The 27939-nt window shown below is 32.9% G+C and overlaps 2 protein-coding genes across 4 annotated transcripts; both read right to left on the bottom strand.

Annotated features, from left to right (window-relative positions):
* Positions 1-1963: 1963 nt before the first annotated feature.
* LOC145614856 (putative ubiquitin-like-specific protease 2B) lies at positions 1964-16419 on the bottom strand. 2 transcript variants are annotated; one of them, XM_081669919.1, is made up of 16 exons: positions 16178-16419; positions 13110-13450; positions 12931-13024; positions 12770-12810; positions 12402-12608; positions 12223-12298; positions 10790-10898; positions 9858-9929; positions 9628-9759; positions 7425-7625; positions 7273-7328; positions 6972-7065; positions 6536-6626; positions 4979-5098; positions 3711-4115; positions 1964-3292 (listed from the first exon to the last, which is right to left on the bottom strand). In XM_081669919.1, the coding sequence occupies exons 1-16, from the start codon at positions 16317-16319 to the stop codon at positions 2324-2326; spliced, it is 3150 nt and encodes a 1049-aa protein (XP_081526045.1). In that variant the 5' UTR covers positions 16320-16419; the 3' UTR covers positions 1964-2323. The 2 variants fall into 2 exon arrangements, with proteins under 2 accessions (XP_081526045.1, XP_081526046.1); XM_081669920.1 differs by having other exon boundaries at positions 13110-13427; positions 16178-16247.
* Positions 16420-19118: 2699 nt separating this feature from the next.
* On the bottom strand, positions 19119-26008 carry LOC145613275 (MADS-box protein AGL24-like). 2 transcript variants are annotated; one of them, XM_081668349.1, is made up of 9 exons: positions 25959-26008; positions 25215-25416; positions 21267-21345; positions 20824-20885; positions 20611-20710; positions 20119-20160; positions 19927-19968; positions 19667-19827; positions 19119-19352 (listed from the first exon to the last, which is right to left on the bottom strand). In XM_081668349.1, exons 2-9 carry the CDS (start codon positions 25394-25396, stop codon positions 19337-19339), a joined length of 684 nt encoding a protein of 227 aa, XP_081524475.1. In that variant the 5' UTR covers positions 25397-25416; positions 25959-26008; the 3' UTR covers positions 19119-19336. The 2 variants fall into 2 exon arrangements, with proteins under 2 accessions (XP_081524475.1, XP_081524474.1); XM_081668348.1 differs by lacking the exon at positions 25959-26008 and having other exon boundaries at positions 25215-25949.
* Positions 26009-27939: the final 1931 nt, after the last annotated feature.

Raw genomic sequence — 27939 nt, forward strand, 5'->3', positions numbered from 1 at the left:
ATTATTATTAGGAAATTTTGACAATTACCACCTTCTGTTATGTCCGTTTTAGCAATTACCACCTTCTATTTTTTTATTTGAAAATTACCACCTTCTATTTTCAAAAACATCAAAAATTACCACCTTCTTGCCCCCCAACTGCCACGTGACGTCATTTTGGGCCCATTCATTCCTTTTTCTCCCTATTTCCCTCACATTTCTCATTATTATTATTATTATTATTATTATTATCATTATTATTATTGTTATTATTATTATTATTATTATTATTATTATTATTATTATTATTATTATTATTATTATTATTATTATTATTATTACTATCACAGTAGTGCTTTTATACTAAGGGCACTATGATGTATAATGAAAATTTCAATGACAATACAAATACAAAAGGAATTGGACGAATTTGAACCGATAGCATATATGTCAACAATGTCGTATTCATCCCCTCAATCTCAACAACTAGGCCAAACCTCATTGACCGGATTGTTTGATATGAGGGCAAATGGCCAATATAGGCTGACCAATTGCTCAATAACCAACATAGGCCAATATGAAACGTCACTAGGAAAATGTATTGCATTCAATTTTCCTACCTTTAAGTTAGACTTTTAGTTCCTCCACTCCATAATGAAAGGAGGTATTATTATGATATGTTTAGCACATGGCAAGTATTCAAGTGCGCATTAAGTTTAGCCTTTTTGTGTTTTTGGTAAAACTTGAAAGTTAGAACTCCATCTATATGTGGCAATTGAATGCCAAGTCAAGCATATTCATACATATAAATATTCTTTTAATGTAACTCCACTTTTGCTTGATTTGTTGGTCTTTTAGTGAGCGACTTTGTCAAATAAGCTTGAAGTGACTTAAAATCATAGAATAAGTGATCAACATCTCATTAATTACTTCACTTTAATCTTCAAGGGTGGATAATATGTTTAACTTTGTTTGAAATGGAGAATTTGTTCAAACTTGTTTTATTAAAAAGGAGAATATTATTGCACCAAATAAAGAAAGGAGAATTTGTCATTATAGAATATTAACATTCTATCCCTATTTTATTTTGTCATAATCACAAAAAAGGTCATAATATGAAATAATTATCATTTCATGCAAGGTAAAATCCTACATTTAAGAAATCAACACGTCTAAAATTAGACAGATTTACCATTAAAAGATTAATTAATAAGCCAAAATTATCTTATAAAGAAATCTAAAACTTAGCAAAAACATTAGACTATGTAAAAGATACTTTTGAGTTTTGACCATATAATTTATGGTGATAAGAAGCCAAACATCAGATATAAAATACGGCAAAGTACCATTAATTTCTGTAGCTGCTGCATCAAGTCAGTTACAGACCTCTAATTCCATTACAAGCACTATAAATTATTGGTGTTCAAAGGCCTAAAAGTGAATTTGGTCCTCAAAGTTACAAAAGAAACAATTAAAATTAATGGTATTTTATAAAGGCAAATTGGTCTTGGCATCACCTATATACTACTCTATCATACCATATTTGAATAGTAGTTGAAATCAACTTTTACAAATTGCTAAATTACGGAGTATTATTCATGGTGAATTTTTGTCAATTCTACCCAAGTATGAAACTTGTTTGATGGTAAGTGATATCAATGAAAAAGAACACTTCAACCTAAGAGTATTGTATAACCAGATGGTACCTTACAATGTACGAATCACACTTAGGTTTGGCCCAAATTGTCTTCGTGCAAGCTACCTGTTGGCTTTGCCAAGGCTCGTTTTTTTGTACCACTAAACACGTGATATCAGTCTATGGAACGAACCATGACCATACCACAACCATGACACGAGTTCAAGTTGACTGCATGTGGTAGTTGGACACAGACGGTACATGTTGCTGTCAAGGGTTTAGGCAGCCCTTTGAATTTGGCACCATGGCACAAGATTTACAAGAGTAGGAACTGTAGAAGTCTGAAAATGATTTCAAAAACTTCTAAAATGAGTCTAATATTTATAAATTTCACGTTAGAGCTCAATACATATTTTCAGAAATTTATGATCAAGAATGAAAATTGACAACTAAACTATACTGCAGCATACGCCAGAACAGAAGGTAATACTAGTATGCCTGATTCTTAATAATAACTACTCGTAGAAGTATAGAACATTTAGAGTTTCTTGGACCCAAAAATATGGAGCCAGACAAATAACTCAGACTGTTAGCATTGCCAAACCGCCATGTTATAATACTGAAAATATTCACACCCCATGGCAAACCCAAAGATCCTAGATAGAAAAAGATTAACAAAGGACATTTACATTTCTATAACTGGTGGCCTCATACCTCCAGTTCCTTAGACAAGCTTCTTACAATTTCTGTTTCCCCGTCACCTGAAGGTGTAAGCCGAATTCTCTTTGCCAGTCGCACCTCATCTGAGTCTGAAGCTGAATCTTCAACCATCTCATTAATGCCTGCAGTTTCTCCTTCGTCTTCAATATTCTGGAATTCTTGATGAGATGGCTCATTACCCTCTTCATGATTCAGAGTTTGTGTTTCTTCCTTGGCTTCTTCATGATTCGGAGTTTGTATTTCTTCCTTAGCCTCTTCATGATTCGGAGTTTGTGTTTCTTCCTTGGCCTCTTCATGATTCGGAGTTTGTGTTTCTTCCTCCTTAGCCTCTTCATGATTTGGAGTTCGTGTTTCTTCCTTAGCCTCTTCATGATTCAGAGTTTGTGTTTCTTCCAAATCTTTGTTTAATAATTCCTTTGTCTCTTCTTGACTCGGAGTATGTGATTCTTCCAGATCACTGTTTGGCAGTTCCGTTGCCTCTTCTTGATTTGGAGTATGTAATTCCTCCAGATCATTCTTTGAAGGTTTCTCACCCTCTACTTGATATACATGTGAATCCTCCATATCATTGTCCCCGTAAATTTTAGCCAACTCCTGAGAGTCCTCAGCTGGGGTCTCCATCATATCACTAGAAGCAGAGGCATAGCTTTCTGTCAAACTGTCTACATTTTCTTTCAGTTGATCAGAGTTTTGATTTTGACCAAGAATGTCTTGGAATTCCTGCTCAGGTTCAATGATCATCATATCCTCAGAGTCATCAGAACAATTCGAAGAAGGTGGTGAGTTATCCTCAGGCTCCCCTTGATTTGATATTCTCGAGTTCCATTGAAACCCACTATTAAAATCTGTGGGTGTATAACCAATGTCACAAGCATCAGAAGTCATTTCATTCATTTGCAGAAGTTCAGTTTGGCCCAAAGTAGAGGGGTCAAGATGCTCAACATCTCCTACTTCCTCCTGCAAAAGAGCACACAAAATTAATTCCAGAAAAATCATAATTTAACCCAAGGAGAAAAGCTCTCTAATTCCATAAGAGGACTATAATGGAACATGGTGGTATATTTGTACGCAGAAAACTGCATCAATTACATAAAAGACAAGAGGAAGGAAATGAGAAAACAAGTTCAACAAGCTTGGATTACACTTTGAAATAGAAACTGCAAGAGGTTTAACAGTTCACACATTTCAGGTTGATAGGGTAAGGGCCCTACAAGAAGTCAACCGAATAACAAAAGTTAGCCAACTATATGGTAGGGGGAAAATGACATTGAGGCAAGCCTCAGTATTGAGATGCACGTGTGCTGCTCCTTTCTTTCTGTAATAACATATTTTAAACCATAGATGACCTACTTACATGCAACCTACAATGACTCACCCTGATGGTTGGCATTGGACATCCTGGCCGCCCAAATGAAGCTCCTTGATCATAATGACACTGTTGAAACAGCTCTCTCATACCTATACGGGCTATGCCCGAGACATCACTGCCCTCAGGAGTCCTATATAGCGAGGGCATATCCAGCAGATCCATTTCAATCCCCAAAACAGGTTGGGAGTGCAAAGAATTCACAGGTTTCAATGGGCTCCTCTCTGAAATAAACTCTATGCCATTGTCAGTCTCCTTATTTTCTGGTAATGCTGTGGGTTGTGACCCTTGGGAGTCTTGATTACACGTTGTAGCATTGTCCAACGGACGAACTTCAAGGAGTTCATGGATCAATTTCTGGATACGAACACGCTTAAGTGATGCTTCAGCAGGCATAAACCAATCCGGCTTAAGCTGCAAAGTTTAAGCATGATATCCATCAAAATTCAAATATGCAAAAATAAACATCCAATCATTACCCGTTTAAATATGGGGGCTGCATTATAAAAGCTAGCCAATGCAGCAACTATACCCTACACGAGATCTTATTTGTCGGCTTGAAATATGCTTTGAGTTCAATGCTATAATATAATCTTCCTCCGTTCTTTTTTAATCACAACTTGGAGATTTTACACTATTACACACTCCTTTGACCGTCTTTAGTGATTTATACATAGGGAAAACAGTCATATGGGATCTTGACCACCTTGTTAGATTTGTCTCGATATATACTCTCAAAATATTGATTTTTATTTTTACAAATACATAATTAAACATATTACTGATATAAAATATGCATGAGCAAACATGCAACTCAAACGTTAATATTAAAAAAGATTGGAGGAAGTATAATTTTTAGCACCAATGAAATATGTACTAGTTCAATTGGAATAACAATGCAACACATATTTTAAATTCATGTCCATAAGGCATAAGCCTGTAAATTCAAGAGTTAAAACAAAACGAAGTACTTATCAAATAACAGGAAATACACAATCATTAAGCTGTAATTAAAAACCAAGCACTGAAAAGAGTAGCAAGTCACAAGATTCTTAGCTACAATTGGTTACAAGAAACAATTGCCATGCCACTGATTCTTTTTTCAATGAGAAACTGGACACTATGAAGACTTGTAACTTTGTAAGTGAGGAGTACTGGAGTACACAAGAGAAGCCATATGATGGAAACACAAACTCTACTATCAAATACCTGCATCTACTGAATCTGAATACAGATTACAAAATGGAAGGAAAGATCTGTAGAAACAGAGTACTCACAAAATTCTCAAACTTATTGATCTGGAAAGGACTGAAATTATGAGGTGCTTCAGCTATAAAGAGTTCTGCATAATGAAGCAGGAAAAGGCCGCAATCAGAACAGTTTTCCTGCTGTGGAAGCTGCCATGGAAAGGAAAACAGTCAGGCTTCATTTATTGTAAATAATAGTTTTCCTTTGTTTTCTACAAGAAAGCTTATCGAGGAAGAGCAAATGGCAGTTCAGGGAGGAGAGATGTAGGGTAGAAAACAAGGTGTCTCTTCTTTTCCCTTCCCTTCCTTTCATTAGGAATATGTTTTCCACTCTAAGGGAAATTATTTTCCACCCTTTACAAACTAAGCAGCAGGAAATGAAAAATTCATTTTCCTGGATAATGTTATATTGTTATCCGTCAAAAAGACCGAGACTCAAGGCAAGAATGAATAGTTCATACATTCCATCCATAAGACAAGAGTGGGTAAAAGGTAAATTTAATAATAATTTTTTCAAAGCTGGATATCAACTCGTATAATATCGATAGGACGATAAATGTATGAAAGAGAAATAAATTATATGATAATTTACTGCAATCCTTCAATTCAAAACCATTAGCCTTAAAACATTTCATATATTCTTACATGATGCACCTAAACAATAAAGACAATGGCCTTGTTTGGTAAATGGCTTTTGGTTGGCTTTCATCTTGGTCAAACAGCCAAAAAAAGTGTTTGGTAAATGGCTTTTTTGTTGGCTAAAAAGCCAGTTTTTCTGCCAAAAATAAAAAGCTAGTCTTACTAGCTTTTTGATATTGGCTTTTGGCTTTTTACCATTAAATTTACTTTCCTTACTTTTAATTATTAACTAATAACTAATATTTAATACTCCCTCCGTTTTTATATAGTTACTCCATTCCTCCATGCACGAGGTTTAAGGAGAGTTTGGAGAAAGTAAGAAAATATAAAGGTAATGGGATAGGTGGAAGAATTAAAAAATTATAAAAAGCAAAAGTAGTTGAGAGAATTGAAGGAAAGAGAATGATTAGGGTTTGGAACAAGATTGTTTTTAATGAGGCCATTCAAAATAAAAATAGATTAATTGCTACTACCTTCATCCCCGAAAAAACGATCCATTTGGCCTAATTTTAGTCCCAAAAAGAATGATCCATTTGTATTAAAACACCAATCAATTTGCAACAATATTTGTGCAAAATTAGCTTCTGCATATAAAAATTTGATTTTCCATGTAATTTTATTACTCTCTCTCTCTATTTTTTTTACAAACACCATGTAAATTTATCTTTTCAATATACTTTCACTTCTTTTTATTTAACTTTCTTAATACCGCGTAATCAATCCAAATGGGTCGTTCTTTTGGGGACGGAGGGAGTAGAGTTCATGGCATAAATAGCAAAAATATGGAGAAAGTAATAAAATGTAAAGGATTAATGATTAATGATTAATAGCTAAGCGATAATCAGTAAGCAATAATCAATAATCAATAATTACTACTAATTATTAACAGCTAACAGTCAAACAACCATTTCAAAACTAGTATCTAGTCAATATACATAAGAAATATACCTCAAGTGAAAGAAATCGGAGATTTAAAAATTTCGAAACTATATCTTCAGAAGTCTCTTTTTGCTTTTCTTTCCACTCTTCTGAGAGGTAGCTGCCATTTCAACAAAATAAAAGTTTGAAATCCAATTAAATTATAAAAGGAAAATAAAAAATATTCAATAGCAACCATAATGATAAAAGTAGCTAACAGGCTCTTCCCACCAAGCCACAGGTTCTTTGAAACATACTTTCACCGCATTGCCAAAATAGCACAACAGGTACCAACATAGTGGGAAGGGAGCAAGGCAAGGATGAAAAAACTGAAGTACACAGGAGCACACAACTTTCAGCACTACAGTGGGCAGAGAGCAGATCACTATAGTAAGCCCTGCCTGAAGGACCATCAGTGTACTGTTTCAAAGAAAAAATGTTGATGATCCTAATAGAAGGAACATACCTTTGAATGAGATCCTTTAACCCTGCATGACTTCCTCTGATAGAGTCCATATGCAATATACACGGAACCTTCACAGATTCATCAACATTCTCATCTGAAATCAGGGGGACCATACGGTACAATGTCAGTTTTAGTAGGCACTAAGATATAAGAAAGTATCAGTTACAGCTTCTATGATAAATTAAAAAACAGTCCTACTTAAATTACTCATGTAAAAATTGAAGCCTGGCAGCTACAAATAAACTCATTTTATTGTCATTTTTTTATCTTGAAAATTAAAAACCATAAAAAGAGCACCTACCATTGAAGTTAGCAACTTCACCAGGATGGCATACAACAATCAAACTCCAGTGAAGACTGATGTTAAAAGCAAACAGAAAAGTAAGTGTCCACACAGATCACGTAACCATAATTCCATAAATGAACTTAAAACATACAAAGCTGATTTCTTACTTATAATTAACCGGAATAAATATGTAATCCTTCTCAAATATGTTCACTTTCCTTGTCCATTTCCGAACACGTTGATAACCAGCCTTGCCATCAAAAACACCTGATGGGTTTTTGTCTGGATCAGCCAGCTTGCGGAAAAAGAAGCAATTAAAAAAGTGAAATCTGCCTCTTTCTGAGGAAGGAATTTCATTCTCTAAATACCTGTTCAAGGGCAAAAAATTGTGAGCAAATATACACAATGAAAGAAAACCTAATAATCCTTAAATGAAGAGTCTGAGATAACATCAGATGATCAGAATAACTAGACATGCCTGCTACATGTGCTACCATTATGCATAATACTTTAGCAAACAGATGAAAAATTGGCGAAAACACCATTTATTCTAAAGGCAGTTCAATTTATACAACAGTTTAGGTAAAGAAATTTCTTTTCTTTTTTTTTCTGTTTTCGAATTATAGGTAAAGAAAAAAATTGAGCATATGAATAGCTTTGAGCAAATCATCTCCATCGCTCTTGTCTCTCCACAGCAAGCAAGCAAAGAGCCGACGAGACCAACTTGAAATCCTTTAAAGAGGCAGACAACTATGCTACATATGTAATCCATACATATGACCATCTTTTATATTAATATTTTCTTTTTGAAAAAATAATACAAATAAACATTGACAGTTATATTTTATATAAGTAACATAAAAAGTCAGATAGTCATTATCAAACACTTTTGATAGTTTTGAATATCATATTATTTCAAAGTTGTTAAGATTGGATATGAATATAATAATGCTAATTTCAGAAACTCAATCCATGATCAGCCATAACAAGACACATAAAATCTCCAAAACTTACAACTACCAACTAAAAGCCAAGATAAGAAACAATTATCCTAAAATAAAAAGTTAAATCCTTAAATAGTGACAACTCAAAGAAATAAGCCAACCTATTCAAAGAAAGGATGCAAATAAATCACCCCTAAATAAGTGATCAATTCCCATAACCGACATGAACTGGAAAAAAAAAAATAATAATAATAAAAAAAAAAAATAATAATAATAATAATAATAATAATAATAAAAAAAAAATAAAATAAAATAAAATAAGATACACCACCCTTCAGTTCTTAAATGCATTCTCACAACACCTCCACCATAATTTATCCAATTAAGCATCAAAGAATCTTTAGTTTACACTACCCTTATTTAGACCATAATAGAACAAATCAAGATACTTGTTACATGTATTAATATAATACACCCTGCCTTGGTCATATCTTCTTTTAGGCCATTGTATGATGATGGTATTTTGCATATGTCAACAAGTACTAATTAGGTATATTTCCCCGATAATGGAACTTCAATTCAGGTTCAAGGCCTTCAAGATAAATTAAATCCATTCAAAAAGGTACTACTACGTAATGAAAAATTTAGTTGAAGGGGATTTTAAAGCTCAATCAAATGCCATCTCATTCTTCTATGAAAATAAAAAACAAGGAAGAACTTATCCTCACGCAAAGCATCTTAATACAAAGGGGAGTTCTTCCTTTATGGGGGTTATTGTCACTGGGTAGTTGGGATGAGACTCATGGGAGGGGTGTCGATGGTTTGTTTAGCATTATAAGGATAAGCAAGTAGCTCGATTACAAAAATGAGTCCAATTAATAAGTCTAGTGTTGAAAAATGAATAATAAATGAAGTAATTGGATAGTTAGTATAGAAGGGTGGCATTGAGTATACATTTATGGGCTAAGAGGTGGTTTGTAATTTTTAGTTAGGAGTAGTTATGAGTATAGAGCACTTAAGAGTGTTTTTGATTTAAAATCCTAAAAGCAAAATCAAATTGATTTTATAGTGTTTAGAAGAATCTAGAGGTGCAATTACCAACTCAAATTTTACAACAACAAAGCCTTAGTCCCAAAATGATTTAGGTTCGACTAACATGAATTGTCATAAGGAACCGTCTGACAAAGAAAAAAGGACATAACAAGATAACTAGTTGCAGACTTGCAGTAGTTTGAAAAGAAAAAAAAAAGGTAAGTAAAGTGAGAAAAAGAAAGATCATCCAAGTATAATTTAAGAGAGATTTAAAAGAGTATCAAGAATAAAATTTAAGAAAGTTTTGAAGGGAGTGAAGAATTCAGAGGTACAATTACCAAATCTAACCTTAAAAAATAAAATATACAACAAAATATCCATGGAGCATACTTACTTAATATAGAAATCAATGATTGTATCATTAAGGAAAGTATCAGGCTCCAATAAATCAACATCCCTTTTACTGATTACAACAGCATCTACAGCACCTTTGGGGTAGACAACCTCTTCAAAAGGCTCCTCGAAACTGTAATAAATTTATAAACATGGATAAATTAATTTTATCATGTGCCTCGAAAAAAGGACAGATACTCTATATCAAGCCTTTTCAACAATTTCACTTACTTGGGAAGGTACGAATCAGAAGAAGACTCACAATTCTCTAAAGGATTTGTACCTCCTTCGCAAATTTTGCCACTATATACAAAACCATTTAAACATCAAAGGACATAGATAACAGAGCAAAAAGCTGCCAACAGCATCAGCAAAGATATAAAGATCATAATCGCATAGCATAATTCAAAACACTAACTTGTACTGCGCAATTAGACCGGCATACTCCCTCTTTTACTTCCCATTTATTGTAGACTCTTGTTCCTAGGAGAGATGAGTGGGTTTAAGAAAAAGGTGGACAAAGTAAGAAAGATAAAGTAAAAAAGGTGGGTAGCTCATAGGTGTTAAGGAAATGGGTGGATAAAGTGGGTGGGTGAAAGAGTGTAAATATTGTGAAGGGGGCTATGATAGCAATATGAGTTTTCCACATATAGATTAATGCAGAAGTAGGTACATCAAATATTTTTATTTTTTTTTAATTTTAAAAAAAAAGGGTACCAACTACCAAGGACCAAAATCCATGACCACTTGACCAGTGTAAGCCAATATGACTTTCACAGCCTTGAGATATCCAGTATTAAAAGGAATCAAATTAAAACAAATACGACACACTGCAAACAAAACTTTACCCCTATATCTCCTGTTACATCATTGCAGTCAACCTACTTAAAAAGCTAGTCAGGATGGTATCTTTTCAACCCAGCCAGCTAAAATTGGGCCAAACAAACAGCCAACAGAGGGCAGCACAAATGGGCAGACTGTTTTAAGAAACCTAATCAAAATGGTATCTCAATGTATGTGAATAAAAGAAAGAAATAACAGAGTGCCATGCAGCCTTCTACTTTCGCCTATCCAAAGATTCTACCCAACCCTTCTAAAGCAATTAGACAACATATAAATTTACTACAGACAGATAGTTCCCACAAATCAAATCAGATACTCACTTCACCCCAAGGCTCCAGACAGCCTGGTACCTAGTATCAAGTGTCATGATCCACTCTTGTCTTTGTAGCCATTCAGGATCATGAACCAAGAATTCCAATACTTCAATGCCTGCACATCGTACAATGAGTATTGGTAAGCAATTACTTGCAAGATCCAAAGACACCCCAAACTCTCAATCTTATAAATACTTTTGAAGATTTTAAAACAAAGTGGTTGCAGATACCTATTACAAAGTACTGGTCAATCACCTAAGAACTGAAATTAAGAAGTACAGCTACAAAACATAAGTTTCACATATATCCCAGATAAAAATTCCTATGAAAGTTTAAAAAAGGTGAGTACATAAAGAGCTGGATAAAGTAACACATCGTGAGGGGAAAGGTGCCAATATTGTGGGATCGTGGAAAAGGATGGTTATATGTAGGGAGGGCAATTTAATCCAAGTTCGATTCGAATCCAACCCGATCCAAATCCGTTTAAAAATAGTACGAATCCAAATCGTATATGAGGTGGACCGGACTTGGACCCTACGCAAAGTCCGATCGAGTCTGAGTATGAGGATATGCTTTATAACTTGGGACAATTGCTTGCTTTTTTGTAGCAAATCTTTATTATGTAACTTCATTCATAATTATATTTAGACTTTATACCCTAATTTTTTTTCTAATTTTTTGCACACAAATATTACATAAGATTTAAAGTTTGCTAGGGAAAATACTAGCAATTATAGGTATATTATACATAAAAATGAAAATAAAGTGTTCGGATCATTCGGAAGTCCAAATAAAAGGACTGGATTCGAATCCTAAAAATACAAGTTGGATCGGACTCAAACTCAGATTTTTCAGATTTGTATCCGAGTCCAGGTTCCGTTACTAAACAGACTGAATTCAGACACCCCACCCCTACTTAAGAAATTGAATTCCCTTGTTTGATAAAGCCACAAAAGATACAAGTACAACAACACAATTATGTAAAAGCAAATCTTATCAAACAGAAAAGTCAAAGCATAAGATAAATAAAACAGCAATCGAGCAAAGCATCATCCTCAAAACACTCCTTTCCCAACACCAATCCACTAACCATCGTAATAACCATTGAACTACCAAATTTGCTTCTTACTACCAAATCAGTGGAGTAGCCTAGAACCCAAAAATCCCAAAAATCCTACCAATCCCAAAAATCCTAGGAATAATTGGAGTTCAAAATCAACCATCAGTAGGCTTGATTAATCAAGCCCCTGTTACCAAATAGGGGCATCGTGGCAGAGAGTGCCTATGACCACGATGAAGACAGAATGGCGATAAAAACTAATTGTTGATCATCACTATGAAAGGTGAAGTAGGGAGAGGTAACATTTGGCAATAATAAGGCCACAAGGGTTATAACCAAAAGACATGTCATCATACAGCCTTTAAAATTCAAAACAAACCTGTCATGCCATTTGCACTTTCTGCTTCCACTGCATCCCTTGTGAAAAGGTAGACTTTTACTTTAGCAGTACAAGCCTGAAATAAATTACCATACATGTGAGCTACATGACAACCGCATGACAGGCAAATGTTAACAACAAATTCATAATAGAAAAGACAAAAGAGGCAATTGACATACAACGTTACTCCACTGTGACTCGATTTTTAAAATCTCATCCAGTCTCCATTCTGACCTAGATGCCTCAGATTCCTCTTCTAAGGTTGACATCTCAATTTTGAAGGAGGTTTTGGAAAACAATATACGGCAGCCAGGAAAATATTTATCACCGTAGGAGACATAATCGGTATAAACAGCTCCCATATCCATATCCATATCCATATCCCCCTGATATATATACACATTATTGTCAGCATAAACATTGTGTAGCAGACACTTTCTTCTCGATAACACCACTAATAAGTCAAATACACAAATAAATTTGAAGAAGGCTTATGTCCACAAGGACGCGCCTGAAAATAATTATAAATAAATAGTATAGTAATTACCATATACCAACCACTATCTAATTGATCCTCAGCTTGTCCATCTATTAAAAAAAAAGAGAGTAATGAGTTTTATTTGATAAGTCCAGCTTTGCCAGCAATACTTCCATCAAAGTTGGGAGAGAGGAGGGAAGCCAAAAATAAATAAATAAATAATTGTATACCATAATCCTCTTCCTGCTCATAACCAGAAGTGGAAGGAGAGCTCTCTTGAATACTATCACAAGTTTCTGATGCCCCAGCATCAGCTGAACCGTTCTGCAAAATTCCTATGCAATGTGAAATTGTGCACAAACCAAAAACAATAAATTAAAAAAATGATACAAGGAAAACAACAGCATACACTGCATGGTGAATCTGGGATGGAATCACTAATATGACCATTTCCAGATGGAAGTCCGACGGGACAGGAGATTCTTATCTCCATGTCCAAAGACGAACATTCGGGTTTTACACTATCTCCAGTAAAATGACAGTGCTTTTGCAAGATTCTGTCAGATAAAGCACCAAAAACCTCAGCTTGTGGAGAAGCAGCTTTATCCGATTCACTTTCAGGGCGACCAGAAACATCATTGACAAGACCACGATCATCGTCATCAATTGCAACAACATGAATTTGTTTCACATTACGAATTTCTTTCACGCTGCGAATTTCTTTCATCTGAGCAATGGACCCAGAAGAAGCTAATGACAAAGAAGGCAGTCAAATTCATCAATTATCTTACTGAATACAGGCCTGAACATTTACAACAAAATTTAGCAAGTCCACTTGCAAAAACATGATGAGAAAGGGCATCAAAATGCAACATAAACACATGAGATTTTGTGAATGGAGATTGAACACAAACTCGAAGAAAAAAAAAATGAGCCAAGAAAATACTAAAGCTGATGCCATAAGCCTTTGTTAAACAAGGTCCAACTTATCTTAACATAATTTTTTTTCACTTTACTCCTGGCAGGCAGCAAAACTAACACTGTCAAAAATCACAATGATACACTTCACTCTGATTAAGTTTAAACAGGCAAGGAAGAATGGAAGTTGTTGGGGCCTGAGGTATCTTGCATTTGTGCTAATCTGCTAATGAAACCCAGAAACAGCGCAGCTCTCTTGTTTCCAAAAAAATGAGGATTTTGTGCCACACAATAAACATGTACAACAACAACAACAACAAAGCCAAGTCCAAAAATGATTTGAGGTTGTCTAACATAAATCATGAAGAGGACGCAAAAAGTGAAACAATAAAGGTAAACAAAGAAAAGTGATTAAATGAAAGTGGCAGAAAACGAGAGAAACATATTGAGCAAGATAACAAAGGGGGTTAAAGTGGAAAACCAAAAATGAGGACAAAAAAAGATAATCTGAGAAAGCCTAAAAATATAGGGAAAAGAGAAGATAAAGAGGAAAATCATGTGACAAAAATCATAGCATAGGTTTGAGGAAACCTTAAGAATTTGCAAACACAATGAGTTAAAGTTAAAGATAAAAGAGTACATATATTTAGAGTTATATTGTGTCCACTAAGTAGATTCTTTTCCCTCCAAAGCCATATTTTCCTAATTTCCTCATAGACTCAAAAATCCCAATCACCCTCTTCCAAATTTTCTTAGGTCGACCCCTAGCCCTTTTCAATCCCATCACTTTGTCACTTTTCAAGCCTCCTAACTGGTGCATGTGCATCACAAAATCTCCATGTTACATGACCATACCACCGTAGGCTATTCTCCCTCATCTTGTTTTCTGTAAACGTACCCCCCCCCCCCCACCAAATTCTTCATAACCAAACATCCAACACAGCTTACGCAACTCCGTCACATTCATCTTATAAACATGACAATACTTCGCTACCCAATTCATACTTCAAAAGTTTCCCTTCAATTTAATTCAACCTTGTAGCCCTCTTCTTATTTAGCTATCCTGCTTTGTATCTATATGTCATATCTCCATCCAACTCCTCATGCCTTTCAACTTCTAACTCCACTAAACTTACACACCAAATATTCCTTCGCATTTGTGCTCCATCCAAATCCTGGAGATTCTCAATTTTCTTTTCCTCTCTATCCACTATCAGATTATTCATTTTCACATTTATAAAAAAACCTTAGTAATTGTGCCAAAACCAACTCTGAAATATAGTAAGCGACAGATTAAGTTTCATTTTTTAAAAAATACTAATAACAAATTGAATGACAATAATAATTATAAAACAGATATACTGATAAGGAGGCTAAAGCAAAGAAATAAAGTACGGCTTAAAATAAATTCGCAAATGAACACAGTCAGGAGCCCTCCTCACAAATCTTGATGACATTTAGATGGTTTGTCCTCCTAATCTTTATCAAGATGCCTCCTTTAAATATTAACAACACATCTAAACCCCTCACTTTTTGTGCCTCAAATTCTATAGGGGTTAATTCCCACTTTTCCTTCAATTACTACTCTTTTTAATATGCTTCATTATATTTGGCACCATCAAATATATCTTGCTTGGAGAAAACCCTAAACCAGAAAGCAGAGTAGCCCTAAAAGTCCACATTTATGTTGTTAAACTTGATCTGCAATGGAATCTACTTGTCACATAAACACAAGACATTCCTCGATCACTATCAGTCCATCACCCAGAATACATCGATAACCTCCTCATTAACATCATCATTACCCTTGAAGTAACCTACATTACCCAACTTGTAAACATCCCAACATTATGAGAAATCCTATCACAACTGCAAGCCTACAAAGCATCTCCACAAGGAACACCAAACTCTTCCCCCAGAAGATAAAGTATTCAAATCAAGAGGCTTTATATATATAGTGAAAAAAAGGGCTATCAAGCCAATCACCCTTCCACATATTTCCCCATTGCACCTGGAACACCATCTACATCCAAAAAATTAACTATTTTTTACGTGTTCCTTCCTCTCACCGACCCAAACAAAAGAATGTTGCATCACATTGCGTGCTCAAACCCGGCATGGATACTGAAAGTATGAACAAAATACAAATTTGGGATGACCAAGTGATCCCTCACATACCTCACATCCAAATTCTTTTGGAGCGTTTACAATACCGAGCCCCACAAAGCTCCCAATCAAAACAAGCAATACTTAGCACAATGCTAATAACCTTAACTTAATTGATGAAATTCTAGGAAAGCAAGACATATACTACCCAAAACCTCGGAGTCGAATCCCGCCTACATTACTCCCTCACACAGAAAGCTCAACACCAAAAACAAATCAAATACCAATAACTACAGCTCATTTCTCCAATCAAACAACAAACTTGCAAAAAATTGAACAAATTCAAACACCCAAAATTCATATCAGCTTAAAATTAACATAAATTAAGACTAAACAAAACAAAAAAAGGAAAGATTACGAACTAAAATAGAAAGAAAAAGTGATGAAAATTACCGTGTTGAAGGAATTGATACTTAGTCATCGCATTATCATCAACATCGAATTTAGGGTTTGAGAATTTCGACCGAAGATTAAAAGTTTCGGGCAATTCGTCTTCTTCCTTGAAATCATAGACGCTCAAATCTCTTTCCTTCATATTTGCATAGAAATTTGCAGGATTCAGGAACCCTAATTGACGACGAAGTTGAGAGGGTTAGCGAGGAGAGAGAAGAAGGAGTTGACTATGGTTGTCTGGATTTGCGAAAAGACGATCATTTGCACGAAACGTTTCGTTTGGGTATTTATAGGTGGAGTGAAGTGAAAATATTGCAAGATAAATTTAAATTAATTAAGTTAATTAAATTCTATCTCACCAACCCTTCGAAAGGAAGCATTAATTTGCCGATTTGGGTTACGGAGTATGAGTAGCTTAAAGGTTATGGATATGTGTGTAAATGAACCAAGCCGAACAATAAATTACTCGGGTTCAAGCTTGGTTGAAGGGTTGAAGCTCGTTCATATTCGTTTATTTAATGAATGAGCCGAGCTTGAATAAAATTTGAAGCTAGTGTAATAGATGAGCTTGAATATGAACATGTATATGCTCGTTCAGATAAGTTTATTAACAACTCGTTTATTTATGTTCACGAACTAATCATTTATTTATATTCATGATTTATTATCTATTTATTTAATTCTTTTTTGAAGAAATTAAACATTATTCGGGCAATATTATTAAATAATATCAAGATCCACTAAAGTTGTGAAACTTTGAGGGAAATTTTCAGTCAATACAAAACCCGACTCATAAACGGGATTTAATTTAATTCTTAAGTTTTTAATAATTAAGATTTAATTCTAAGGTTTATAAATATGATTAATTATTATGTAATTCTTAAGATTTTAATAATTAAGATTTTTATTATGCTAATTTCAAAATTTTCAAATGTCAAAGTACAACTAATTAGAGAAGCTCGTTTACTACTAAGCTCGTTCATGAAATGCCCGTTTATCAACTCTTTTAATAAACGAGTCGAGCTCAAACCATTCGCAAACATACAATGATTTAAATAAGCCGAGCTTGAATAGATTTTTGAGCTCCCTTGAAAGCTCAAGATCATGCTCGAATTCGCCTAAGTTAAATGAACTTGAACATGAACAAGATAATACTCGGCTCATTTACACCCCTAGCTATGGAGTAATTCCTCTGTTTTTCAAACACCAATAACATTATCAAACATCAGGCATGATCGGGAAAAAATAGTTATAGATGAAGATGTTAACTGTGTAAGTAGCAGTTAGCTGTCAAAATTAATTAAGTTGAATTCTATCTCACCCACCCTTCTAAAGTAAGCATTAATCTGTTGAATTGGTTTATAGAGTCCAAGTAGCTTACAGTGTTACAGAGTATTTCCTCCATTTTTAAACACTAGCATCCCCAACAGGGCCAACACTAGGCCTAGTCGGCAAAATCTAGTTGTGGATATAGCTATTAACTATGCAAGTATAGTAACCGTTAACTGTGAACAAATTTTAGTTGTGAAAATATATGTTTTAAGTATAAATGTTCAATAAAGCAGGTGTTACATATATAAGTAGTTGTCAACAATTGCTTTTAAGTTTTAACGACTAATATAAAAGTTACCTCTACCACTAAAAGCTACCTACACTTAAACGCCCCTTTAGAGACAAAGGGAGTAAAGAGGAATGAGTGAAATTTTTTTATTTGTCTCTACTAATAGTATAATACCTGTACTAAATCATCCCTTTGGGAGTAGTGGTCAATTTTATCATTTTGGTTAAATGTAATTGAGTAATTAATGAGAGAGAAAATCGGCAGTTACAAAAACCATGAATGTGAGAGTTAAGTTATGGTCTTTCATGTCGTTCATGGTAAAACAAAAATTTGGTAAGAAAGATAAGGCAATAATAGAGGGGAATTTGAGTGCCAATTCTTTAAAATCTTTTTTTTTTAAAAAATTTTACGCACAGTTCTCTAAAAATTTAAAAATGAAAAATAATATTAATTTGTGGAATACAAGTAGGATTAAGGGTCTGTTCACATTTAATTTACTTAATTTCTGTTCAGTTTAATTCAGCTCCAATCAGTTCAGTTCAGCTCCAATCAGTTCAGTTCGCCCCAGTTCAGCAAATCTAAACAGGCCCTAAGGTTGAACTTATCAAATTATAACACATTATCAAACTTTCCATGACTATTTATGTCAACAAAATCTCTCCACTATTAAATAAATTTATTTCTTACAATTTAATCCTCATTTCTCTCTTCTCCAATTCCCTTCCTTTATAATTCGTTATCTAAATGGAAGATACTTTATCCTTTCCCTTCTTTTCCCTATATTTCCGATCCTTCAATCCAAATAAACAAAGGGATAAGCAAATATATATTTGATCTCAAACTTAGAAATGCCCTAATTTATTATAAGATTTCAACCACTATTTCTTGCTTATTTATACATATTGTGCAGTAATTACAAGCCTAAAATAAATGTTGGGGGACAATGGGGGTTATACGCCAAATAAAGGAAAGACAAAGAGTTACGACAAGGCTCTTGTCAAAAAAAAAAAGAGTTACAAGGCTAGCTAGAAAATACAAGCTTGCATTGTATATGTTATGTTGCATTTCTGAAAAACATATTTTGTTTTTCAAAAGTAGTGCTTTACTATATAATGTTTATGGAGAAGTTTTGAGGTGTTTACAAACACATTTTATTGAAGTAATTAAACTGAAAAATTAAACCAAGAGAACATGTCCTTGTATATGTTCATACAGGTCACAATTACACAACAAATTCACAAGTATACAACTCTTAAAAATCTAGAAAACCAACCTCATACATTTTTTTTTTTTTTTGGTGAGAACCTAATATATTGATGTATTAAGGCCCAAACTTTTGGAATAACAATGCATGATCATTAGTAAGCATACGGTTCAAAATGGAAGAAATCAATTGGTTTCAGAATTTCTTATAGTCATGAAATATTACCTTAATTACACATACATTTAAGTACACTTAATCTATCTCCACACATCAACATAAGGCATGCAAATTGCACAAACTAGCTATAAAGTACACCAAGCCATACACTGCTTATTTGGGTCTAATTATATTAGTACAAACTTTGACCTTTCACTTAGCGTTCTCGATCAGCTCTTCAAAATAGGCATAGCCTGCAAGAGAAAATCACCATTAAGCTCAGTTTTCTTACAACGATGATTAATCAGTCGTGTTGATTGAAAAAGATCTCCAGTTTAGTATGTCCAACAATAATTGTCACAGTTTCTAAGATAATACCAAGTAATGGTTTAAATGGATTTATGTTATCTACTTGGACAATGGACATGCCTTTTAGGTGAGATTTAGACAAAATGACAATCAATTCCAAACAAACAAATAGGCTAATTAATGATACCATGCATGCATGAACATACATAACCAAATAATACCATCCATGCATGATGATGCATGCACATAATTAACTCACCCTAGTTTAAGAGAAGTGTCCGAGCTATCATCTTCGGTGATAGGAGGACCACCGTTCGTGATTGACTCCGACGAGTACTGACCTTCTTCGTGGATGGTCGAAGTATCAGAGTGATGATCCAGAAGAAGAGCAGGCTTTCTTCCTTGTGACAATTCAATCATCTGCAACCAATAATGATATGATCCATGCCAACTACTAAAATAAGCTACTATATTACAAATTTACAAGTCATAAAAATGTCAAATTAAAGGGTGACTTACTTTTTGTTTCAGCTTTTGATTTTCTTCCATTAATGCATCACCCTGCACTTGCCATTTAGTTTAATAAACTTGCATTAACAACTGCAAATTTGTCTCATTAAAACCACATGTATCATTGTTTCTCTAAACTTGTAATTAAGGAAATAAATATCTTTGATTATCATTGAAGAATTAGGAAATGAAATTTCTTACCTGTTTTTGGAGAGTCTCAATCTCATGCTTTATACGTTTTCCCTGAAAATATGTCCAATTAAAAAGAAATTCGATCATACAATTACACAAATGTAAATAGAAACATTTAATTGAGCAACAACATTACTCTCTAGTCTCTTCATCCCCCAATATTTACATAAAACATACCTCATTTTCAAACAAATTACGGCATCACTTAAACTAAAAATGTGGAAACTTTTTGGTCAAAGTGTCGTGATTATTATGAAACAAACGAAGTATATATATTTAGTACATAGTAATATAGAATATTTGCAAATGATCCAACTAATAGCCAACTATGTACAAATATACAATACAATGTTTTAGTTAGATTAGGTCATATTGTTAAATATAAAACGACTAGAACAACGTACGAGTAACAATTATTTTTGAATGGAAGGAGCGGCGGTATAGTCGATCATTCCCATTTCCTACAATAACTAGCAAAGTTTCCATTAAATTAGTCCAAACCTTAGTTTCAAGAACCCGGGATAAACTACCCTCAAGGATCCTTTCAAGCTGAAGTAATTCTTCCAAATCCACACCTTGAAGATCTTCTCCTCGCAACTTTCTACACAAATCGAAAGGATATTGTCACTTACTTAGACAAACAGATCTCGTAGAGATCACACGAGTACGTAGTTATAATTACAATTAATCTTGCTTAAACTTAGTATGTTCTACCTTAGTTCTTGGTTTTTATCTGCAACCTCACTGTTGAGTTTAGCAAGATTGCTGTTCTCTAGCTGCCATAAAGAACCATAAGATGAATTAGTCAACATATTGTTCTTGTTTATATATACAACTGCATGCATGTAAATTTGTAAATTGATGAAAGAAGGTATATTTTGTAGAATAATGACAGTGTATGAAGTCGAGTAAGCGAATGACATGCACTTATTTTCCATATGATATACGGCAATGCAATTTACGCTCAATCTTCAGTGTATATACATCTTTGAGCATTAATATCTTTAGTTTATATTAATAAAAATTGATAACAAGAACATTCAAATTGAAACAAATTTAAGGTCTCACAAGATAACAAATTTTTCAAATATATTTATGACCAAAGAGGGTCAAAATTTTCAACTACAAACACATGAATATAGTAAGTGGGAAGATACCTGCAATTCAAGGAATGGTTCTTCTTCCTTCTTCTCATAATTTGCATGTGTAGTGTATCGTGACAAGATATCCGTCATTCTTCATAAAGATCGATCGAGGTAGGTTATTAATGGATATTTTTAACTTTAATTTAATAATTATGCAACAAATCTCATATTGCAAGATTATACTAGACAAAACAACAATATTGTCATTATAAAACTAGTCAATATATCACTTAGGTCAATTACTCATTGGATCATACCTTATATCGTTACTAATTTAATCCTTACTGTTATAATCGCTAAATAGTGTAGGTTACACACAATATAAGATAGGTAAATATGTAAAAAAAAAAAAAAAAAGTGTTTAAATTACTTTATTTTGTACTCAACTATTCCATATAGTATATTATACTCTACATAAGTCTAGAATATGTTAATTTGTCCAAAAAAAATAGCTATCAAGCTCTAAACAAAATGACTTTTAGTCTTTTACACCCCACTAAAAGTAGTAACTGTACAATGTTGAGAAATGGAAGATACCACATTCACAAAATCAAAGCAAACATATGTATTCCTATCAATCAACGTTAACAGTAAACTTGTGATCTTGTATAACGTCCATATATAGCTATATATATATATATAATTGCATCAATAATCATCTTTAAATTTCTCTACAAAAGTCTAGGTGACAAGCAAGCATGCAACAATTAGCTGTAAATCTTGTAGTGAGTGTAGGTCCATCCCTTTCTATGTCTTCACCTTTTGTGTCGTGTTAATCAAGTGCAAGGTTCATACCTAGATGACTATATATAGATGTATACCCATAACAAAAGTGACTTTGTTCCTGATAGAGTATATAACATATTCCTGGGCCTCAACCATAAGCTTAAGCTTTTGGTTGAGTTAGTCCTCTAACATGGTATCGGAGCTAACGTGACATAGAGGTTACGGGTTCAAATCTCATCCACCCCCTCCTTTAAAGTGGAATTAATTCGCAACGGGTATGGGAGAGCATGTGCTGCATCCACATTTCAAGCCCAAACGGTCTTTCATGTGAGGGGGAGTGATAGAGTATATAACATAATCCTGGGCCTCAACCATTAGCTTAAGCTTTTGGTTGAGAAAGGTCGTTGTTACATACATTAACATTGGGAAAGGACACATCGATCTAACATCCAAGTATAGGATCATTCGACGAGTATTGAGGAATGTAATTATAATTATGCCAATACATGCTACACCACATAAGAGTCCCGTACTCCCGTATTACACATAACATGCAAGCAACAAGATGGGGCACTACGGGCCGAAATGGCAAATTATGGTCTTCAATGATGTTCTAATTGCTTGACTTTTATTATATGGTCTCCAATATAATGCAAAGTAACATCGATCCTAATGATAAGCGATGCAATATCATCCCCAAACTTGTAGTTTCTTCATAAATATCCAATACCACCCTCTAAATTAGTAATAAATTGACCTTTTAAAAAGTTTGAGATAACTCTGATAAATAATGTTTAGATAATTATACCCTCTAGCTATATAGTTTATTTACTTATATGCTTTCATTAATGTTAATGTTAATTACCCTTTTTTTTTAACTTTGAAGATTAGTGTGCAAACATCAATTATGCCCAAGGGCAACAATACGGCCAAACCAAAAGAATTTTTTGGATTAGAAAATAAATAATTAGTGAATAAACAGTACTAGGATGAGAACATATACATTGATTGTACTATTTTAACAAACTCATATTGATCTGAGTTCCTTCTTCATAACTAGTACCATTAATAATCACTTGAGAGGTTTAGGTTATTATGTAGTAATTGATAAGATTTTTTTTTCTTGCCAAAACTAATAGAGCTATACAACTTAATAGCAAAGTGCTTTTAAAATCATTTTATGATAAAATAAAAATTTATAATTCTATTGTAATACGAAGTAATACATACATGAAGTATAAATCAGCTTAGTCCCATTTTACTAATTGCCCTACTGGACAAAAAATGTGATAGCCTTTTTGTCAAACGAGACAAAAATTCAAAGGTTGATACATACACCCTTTGATGCAACTTTTTTATTTGCTCATTTTGATGATTAAATGCTTAATAATTGCTCATTTTTTTAATCATCAAATGAGCAAAAAAAATATAAAAAATTTCAGCAAGTAAATGTAGTATTTTATTTAGAACATGTTCTCATTGACTGAACTCAGCTGAACTGAACTCAATATTTTATAAGAGAAAGAAATTAGGAGCTGAACTGAGCTGAATTTCAACGTTAGAGAACAGGCCATTAATTGCTTCCATACGATTAAAGATATATATGGATTTTTCCCTTTATCCTATATTGGCTAGAGCATATATAGTATAACTAGAATCAATTGAAAAAAATAACTTGAGACAAAGATTATTTAAAAGATCTTTAAGAGATTGGGACGTGCATGTGGCCACATTTTATCATATATATTGATATATGTTCTTATTCACACAAGCCAATAATAATGTTGTTACTCAATTAAGGACCAAAATGCTCCACGGATCGCATATAACTTATAGATAACGTATAAGATGAAGTGATATTCATGAAATATATGACACTTTTACAATGTTTAGTTTTATTAATCATGTTTATGATTCCAAATTTGTTATACTTTCATATAGTACATACATCACTTATGCTTCACTAAAATTCTTAAATAGATATAATAATAATACGACTATCGATTTATATATATCTTGTATTCCATATAATGATGATATATTGTAAATGTATTACATAATTTACATTGACATTTTTTCCAATAATTTAATTTTCTTTAAGGAGGGATAACTATATTCCCCTCTCTAAATTTTTTTGATGATTTCAATTCCACACTTTTTACTACATATTTTCTCTCTATCATGGTCATCTTTACTATTAATAAACCATTTGAGTTCTTCCAAACGAATTATTATATTCATCAACCATTTGAGTTCTTCCTTAATGATCATCATATTCATCAACTTCGTTACCTATAATAATAAAAATTAATTACCACAACCATCCCTTATTATCGCATACTAAGAAAACCTTTTGAGTTCTTCCAAACAAATTATTAAAAAAAACCATTTGAGTTCTTCCAAACAAATTATTAAAAAAGAAAAAATATTGGTCACTAAATCAAATATGAGCTACATATCTCCCTAGCTACAAGTATTTTTATTTGTAACTTAATTAATTAGAATAGCAATTCTAAGAACATGAATTTATGAATAAATCATATTGTGAAGTTTAACCATTCTAATTTAATTGTCACATTACTAAGCTACTCATAATTATTACGAAGTAGATTGAATTGATTGAATGTATAACACTTATGATCCACTGTTAGTGAATAATTATTTTATGTTACTGTTAGTTATAATTATTTTGGGGGAGCGTTTAATACATCATACATAATTCTAGGGAGCTGTGAGTTTTGTACTTGTCAACAGTAATCTCACTATCTTCTCTCTACTCTTTTCCTTCATCCCAAAAATTATCTTTCCATTAACATTTTCATATTTTATCAGCAAGAATCATTTAAAAAAAAGAACCATAAAAAGAATAATTCTTCTCAGAAAATCAAGTATATAATCTTTCACTTGCAAATGACATTAATTATTTTACAGTACAGATCAGTAAATAAATATAATTAAACTTCACTCATCACCTATTTTTTTATAAAAAAACAAAATTATCACTTTTCAAAAAGCTTTTTTATACCAATTATGAAAGATTATTGTAAGTAATCCTCCGTTTTAAAATGTTTATTTTTATTTGGAACAAGATTATTTACTTAGTCAAAACACGATTAGAAGAACATTACGAGACAGAGGTAGCAGTATATGACAACATAAACTAACCTTTTTAAAACTCGATTGCAAGAAATAACAAAATTTGATACAAAGTGAGTATTAGTAATCTAGATTTACCTGGAGTTGGAGAAATCAAATAATTTGCCAGTAGCAGAGAAGATGATGAGGGCAATATCGGCATCGCAAAGAACTGAAAGTTCCTCAGCTTTCTTAAAGATCCCTCTTCTTCTCTTAGAGAAGGTAACTTGTCTTGCTGTAATATTGTCTATCTTCTTTATCTTTATCTTCTCCCTCGCCATCGACGACGACGATGATCTTCCTGCCATTTTTACCCCTCTCAAGCTCAATTATCAGTAAATAAAACACTAACCCAAATAATAATGTGTAGTTGATATTATATATGAATAAATATGATACTTCTACTTATATTCTTTATATAAGTGGAAATATGTACAAAATATTAAACATTATGTTATGTATTTTTTTAAGACATGGAATTATGCAATATTCTAGATCTACAAATACCAATGCAATAAATTAAATTAAATCAAATCAAAGAATAAAAAGAGTGAGAAAAAAAAAATAAGGAGGGTTAGTACAAAAACTATATAAAGTAATATTACTAAAATTAGTAAAGAAAAAAAGGAAACCCTAGATCAGAAAAACCCAGAAAAAAAAAAAATGGAACAACCAATAATAGTTGATGAACATGTTTAAGTATTAAGAAAGAGATGATAAAATAAATATATATATCTATAAACAGTAAGTATTTTTCTTGAGATTTGGTTTCTTTTTTCTTCCATGAAAATATTTTTTGCAGAGGAGAGAGAAAGAAAGAGAAGAGGGCAGACTTTTTCATACCTGAGTCAATGAAGCAATGCTAACTATTCTTGGCAGGTATACAGTTTCGTGGAGAAACTTGTCAATATCTTCGTATTATAAAAATAAGGAAATTTTGACTTTTACCACCAAAAAATTTGGACAAATTGTTTTTTACCACCTACTCTTTTAAAAGTTGTATTTTACCACCAAATAAAGTTCTAAAAATTGTTTTCACCACCTACAGTTAAGAAAACCGTTAAATCTAACGGTACTAAAAAAAATTCTTCGATTTTCGTGCCCAAAATATGTTCTTTATAAGTTTAGGGGGGCATTTTGGTCCTTTTGGGTCCAATTTGAGGTCAAAATTGATAAAAAATGATCCGAAATACCTCGTTTTGCGTGTTCACGCAATTCGATGTATTTTTAAACACGCAAAACGAGGTATTTTTGATCAATTTTTATCAATTTTGACCTCAAATTGGACCCATAGGGCAAAAATGCCCCCCTAAACCTATGAAAAACATATTTTAGGCACGAAAATCGAAGAATTCAAAAAAATTCCGTTAGATTTAACGGTTTTCTAAACGGTAGGTGGTAAAAAACAATTTTTTGAGTTTATTTGGTGGTAAAATACAACTTTTAAAAGAGTAGGTGGTAAAAAACAATTTGTCCAAATTTTTTGGTGGTAAAAGTCAAAATTTCCTAAAAATAACTACAATTAGGGAGTACGAGTACTAGACAAGAAAAGGGCAGCCAATTAGGAAGGGAATCGATCTTGCGTGTGGACCTACGTCGTATTCTTTTAAACTTAGGGCCTATTCTGATTGACTGAACTGAACTTATTGGAGCTGAACTGAAATGAACTGAATATAATATAAAGAGAACAAACCCTTAATATGGAGGCTATGAAGCTAAGCTGAGCTGAACTGGATAATTATTGATTAGTCCCTTCATTTAAACAATAAATTACATGTATTATTTGACTTTTTTGCACTGCTAAATGACTTTTGACTGGGAATTTTACTTCGTCCGATCCTTACTAATACTCCCTCCGTTTTTAAATACTTGCTCTATTTCTCTTGGACACGCATGCCGATGCTAATCTTTGATCACTAATATCTTTAATTATCAATAAGTATAAATTTTAACACTTGAAAATTAATAATCTATTCATTGAGATGATTCCAACAAGTACCCATAAGACTATATTTTTTCTTATGTATAAATCACAAACATTAGTCAAAGTAGGACAAATGAATACAAAAAATAGAAATGGAGCAAGTATTTAAAAACGGGGGGAGTAATAGATAAAACAAATATTAATATACTTATGTGTTTAAATTTAGGTTCATCTAGGAAACAAAAAAATAAAATAAAAAAATTTAGGTTCATCTTATTGAATAATTTAAACGTTTTGACTTTTTATAATTTTTATTAGTTAATAATTAGGTGGGTGTTTGACAAGTATGATAATTAAAATGATGCATATATTTTGAAACGAACAGAGAGGGTACGAAGTGTTAATTAATTGTGGTCCTTGTATTATGTAACTATACGAGAACCTGTTGTATAAGATTGATAAAAGCCAAATGCGAAGTAGGTTTATACTTAAAAAGAGAGGGATGAAAGTTGTAAAGCTATATTAATTGTGGTCCTTAGTGCTGTGTGTTTTAGCTAGGTACTATGATGAGTCTATATGAGGACTTAAAGAAGGGATGTATACTTGTATTATTATGGCTAAATTCTGGCATCCATTTTTTCACTCTTTTAAATAAGTACTTATAGCTTATAGTACGGTGTAACGTTACTCATCTAAAACCTTAGACATCAATATATGTCACGAAGTACATTAGAAAAGCATAGATTACATATGTGATGTGTTCATTCCCGAGCCTAGTCTATAGCAAGATTAAGCTTTGGGTTGCCTAACTAGCTCATGACATTCACCATTTTCACTAACTTCTCAAGTCATGCTAAGTAGAGATCAATTTTATGCTCGACTCATGAATATTCTTTTAAA

Source organism: Chenopodium album, chromosome 25 (genome assembly GCF_948465745.1).
Source record: "Chenopodium album chromosome 25, dcCheAlbu1.1, whole genome shotgun sequence".
Lineage (NCBI taxonomy): Eukaryota > Viridiplantae > Streptophyta > Magnoliopsida > Caryophyllales > Amaranthaceae > Chenopodium > Chenopodium album.

What these genes read in the sequence shown, in the direction of transcription:
- LOC145614856 (XM_081669919.1), bottom strand. Translation starts at nt 16,319, where the DNA reads ATGAAGGAAAGAGATTTGAGCGTCTATGATTTCAAGGAAGAAGACGAA. An exon ending in GTCTGGAGCCTTGGGGTGAA is followed by an intron (nt 9,930 to 10,789) that starts GTGAGTATCTGA and finishes TTTTGTATATAG; the next exon opens with TGGCAAAATTTGCGAAGGAG. An exon ending in TCAATAAGTTTGAGAATTTT is followed by an intron (nt 4,116 to 4,978) that starts GTGAGTACTCTG and finishes TAAACTTTGCAG; the next exon opens with CTTAAGCCGGATTGGTTTAT.
- LOC145613275 (XM_081668348.1), bottom strand. Translation starts at nt 25,423, where the DNA reads ATGGCAGGAAGATCATCGTCGTCGTCGATGGCGAGGGAGAAGATAAAG. An exon ending in TTTGATTTCTCCAACTCCAG is followed by an intron (nt 21,346 to 25,214) that starts GTAAATCTAGAT and finishes ATCTTTATGAAG; the next exon opens with AATGACGGATATCTTGTCAC. An exon ending in TTGAGACTCTCCAAAAACAG is followed by an intron (nt 19,969 to 20,118) that starts GTAAGAAATTTC and finishes TGGCAAGTGCAG; the next exon opens with GGTGATGCATTAATGGAAGA.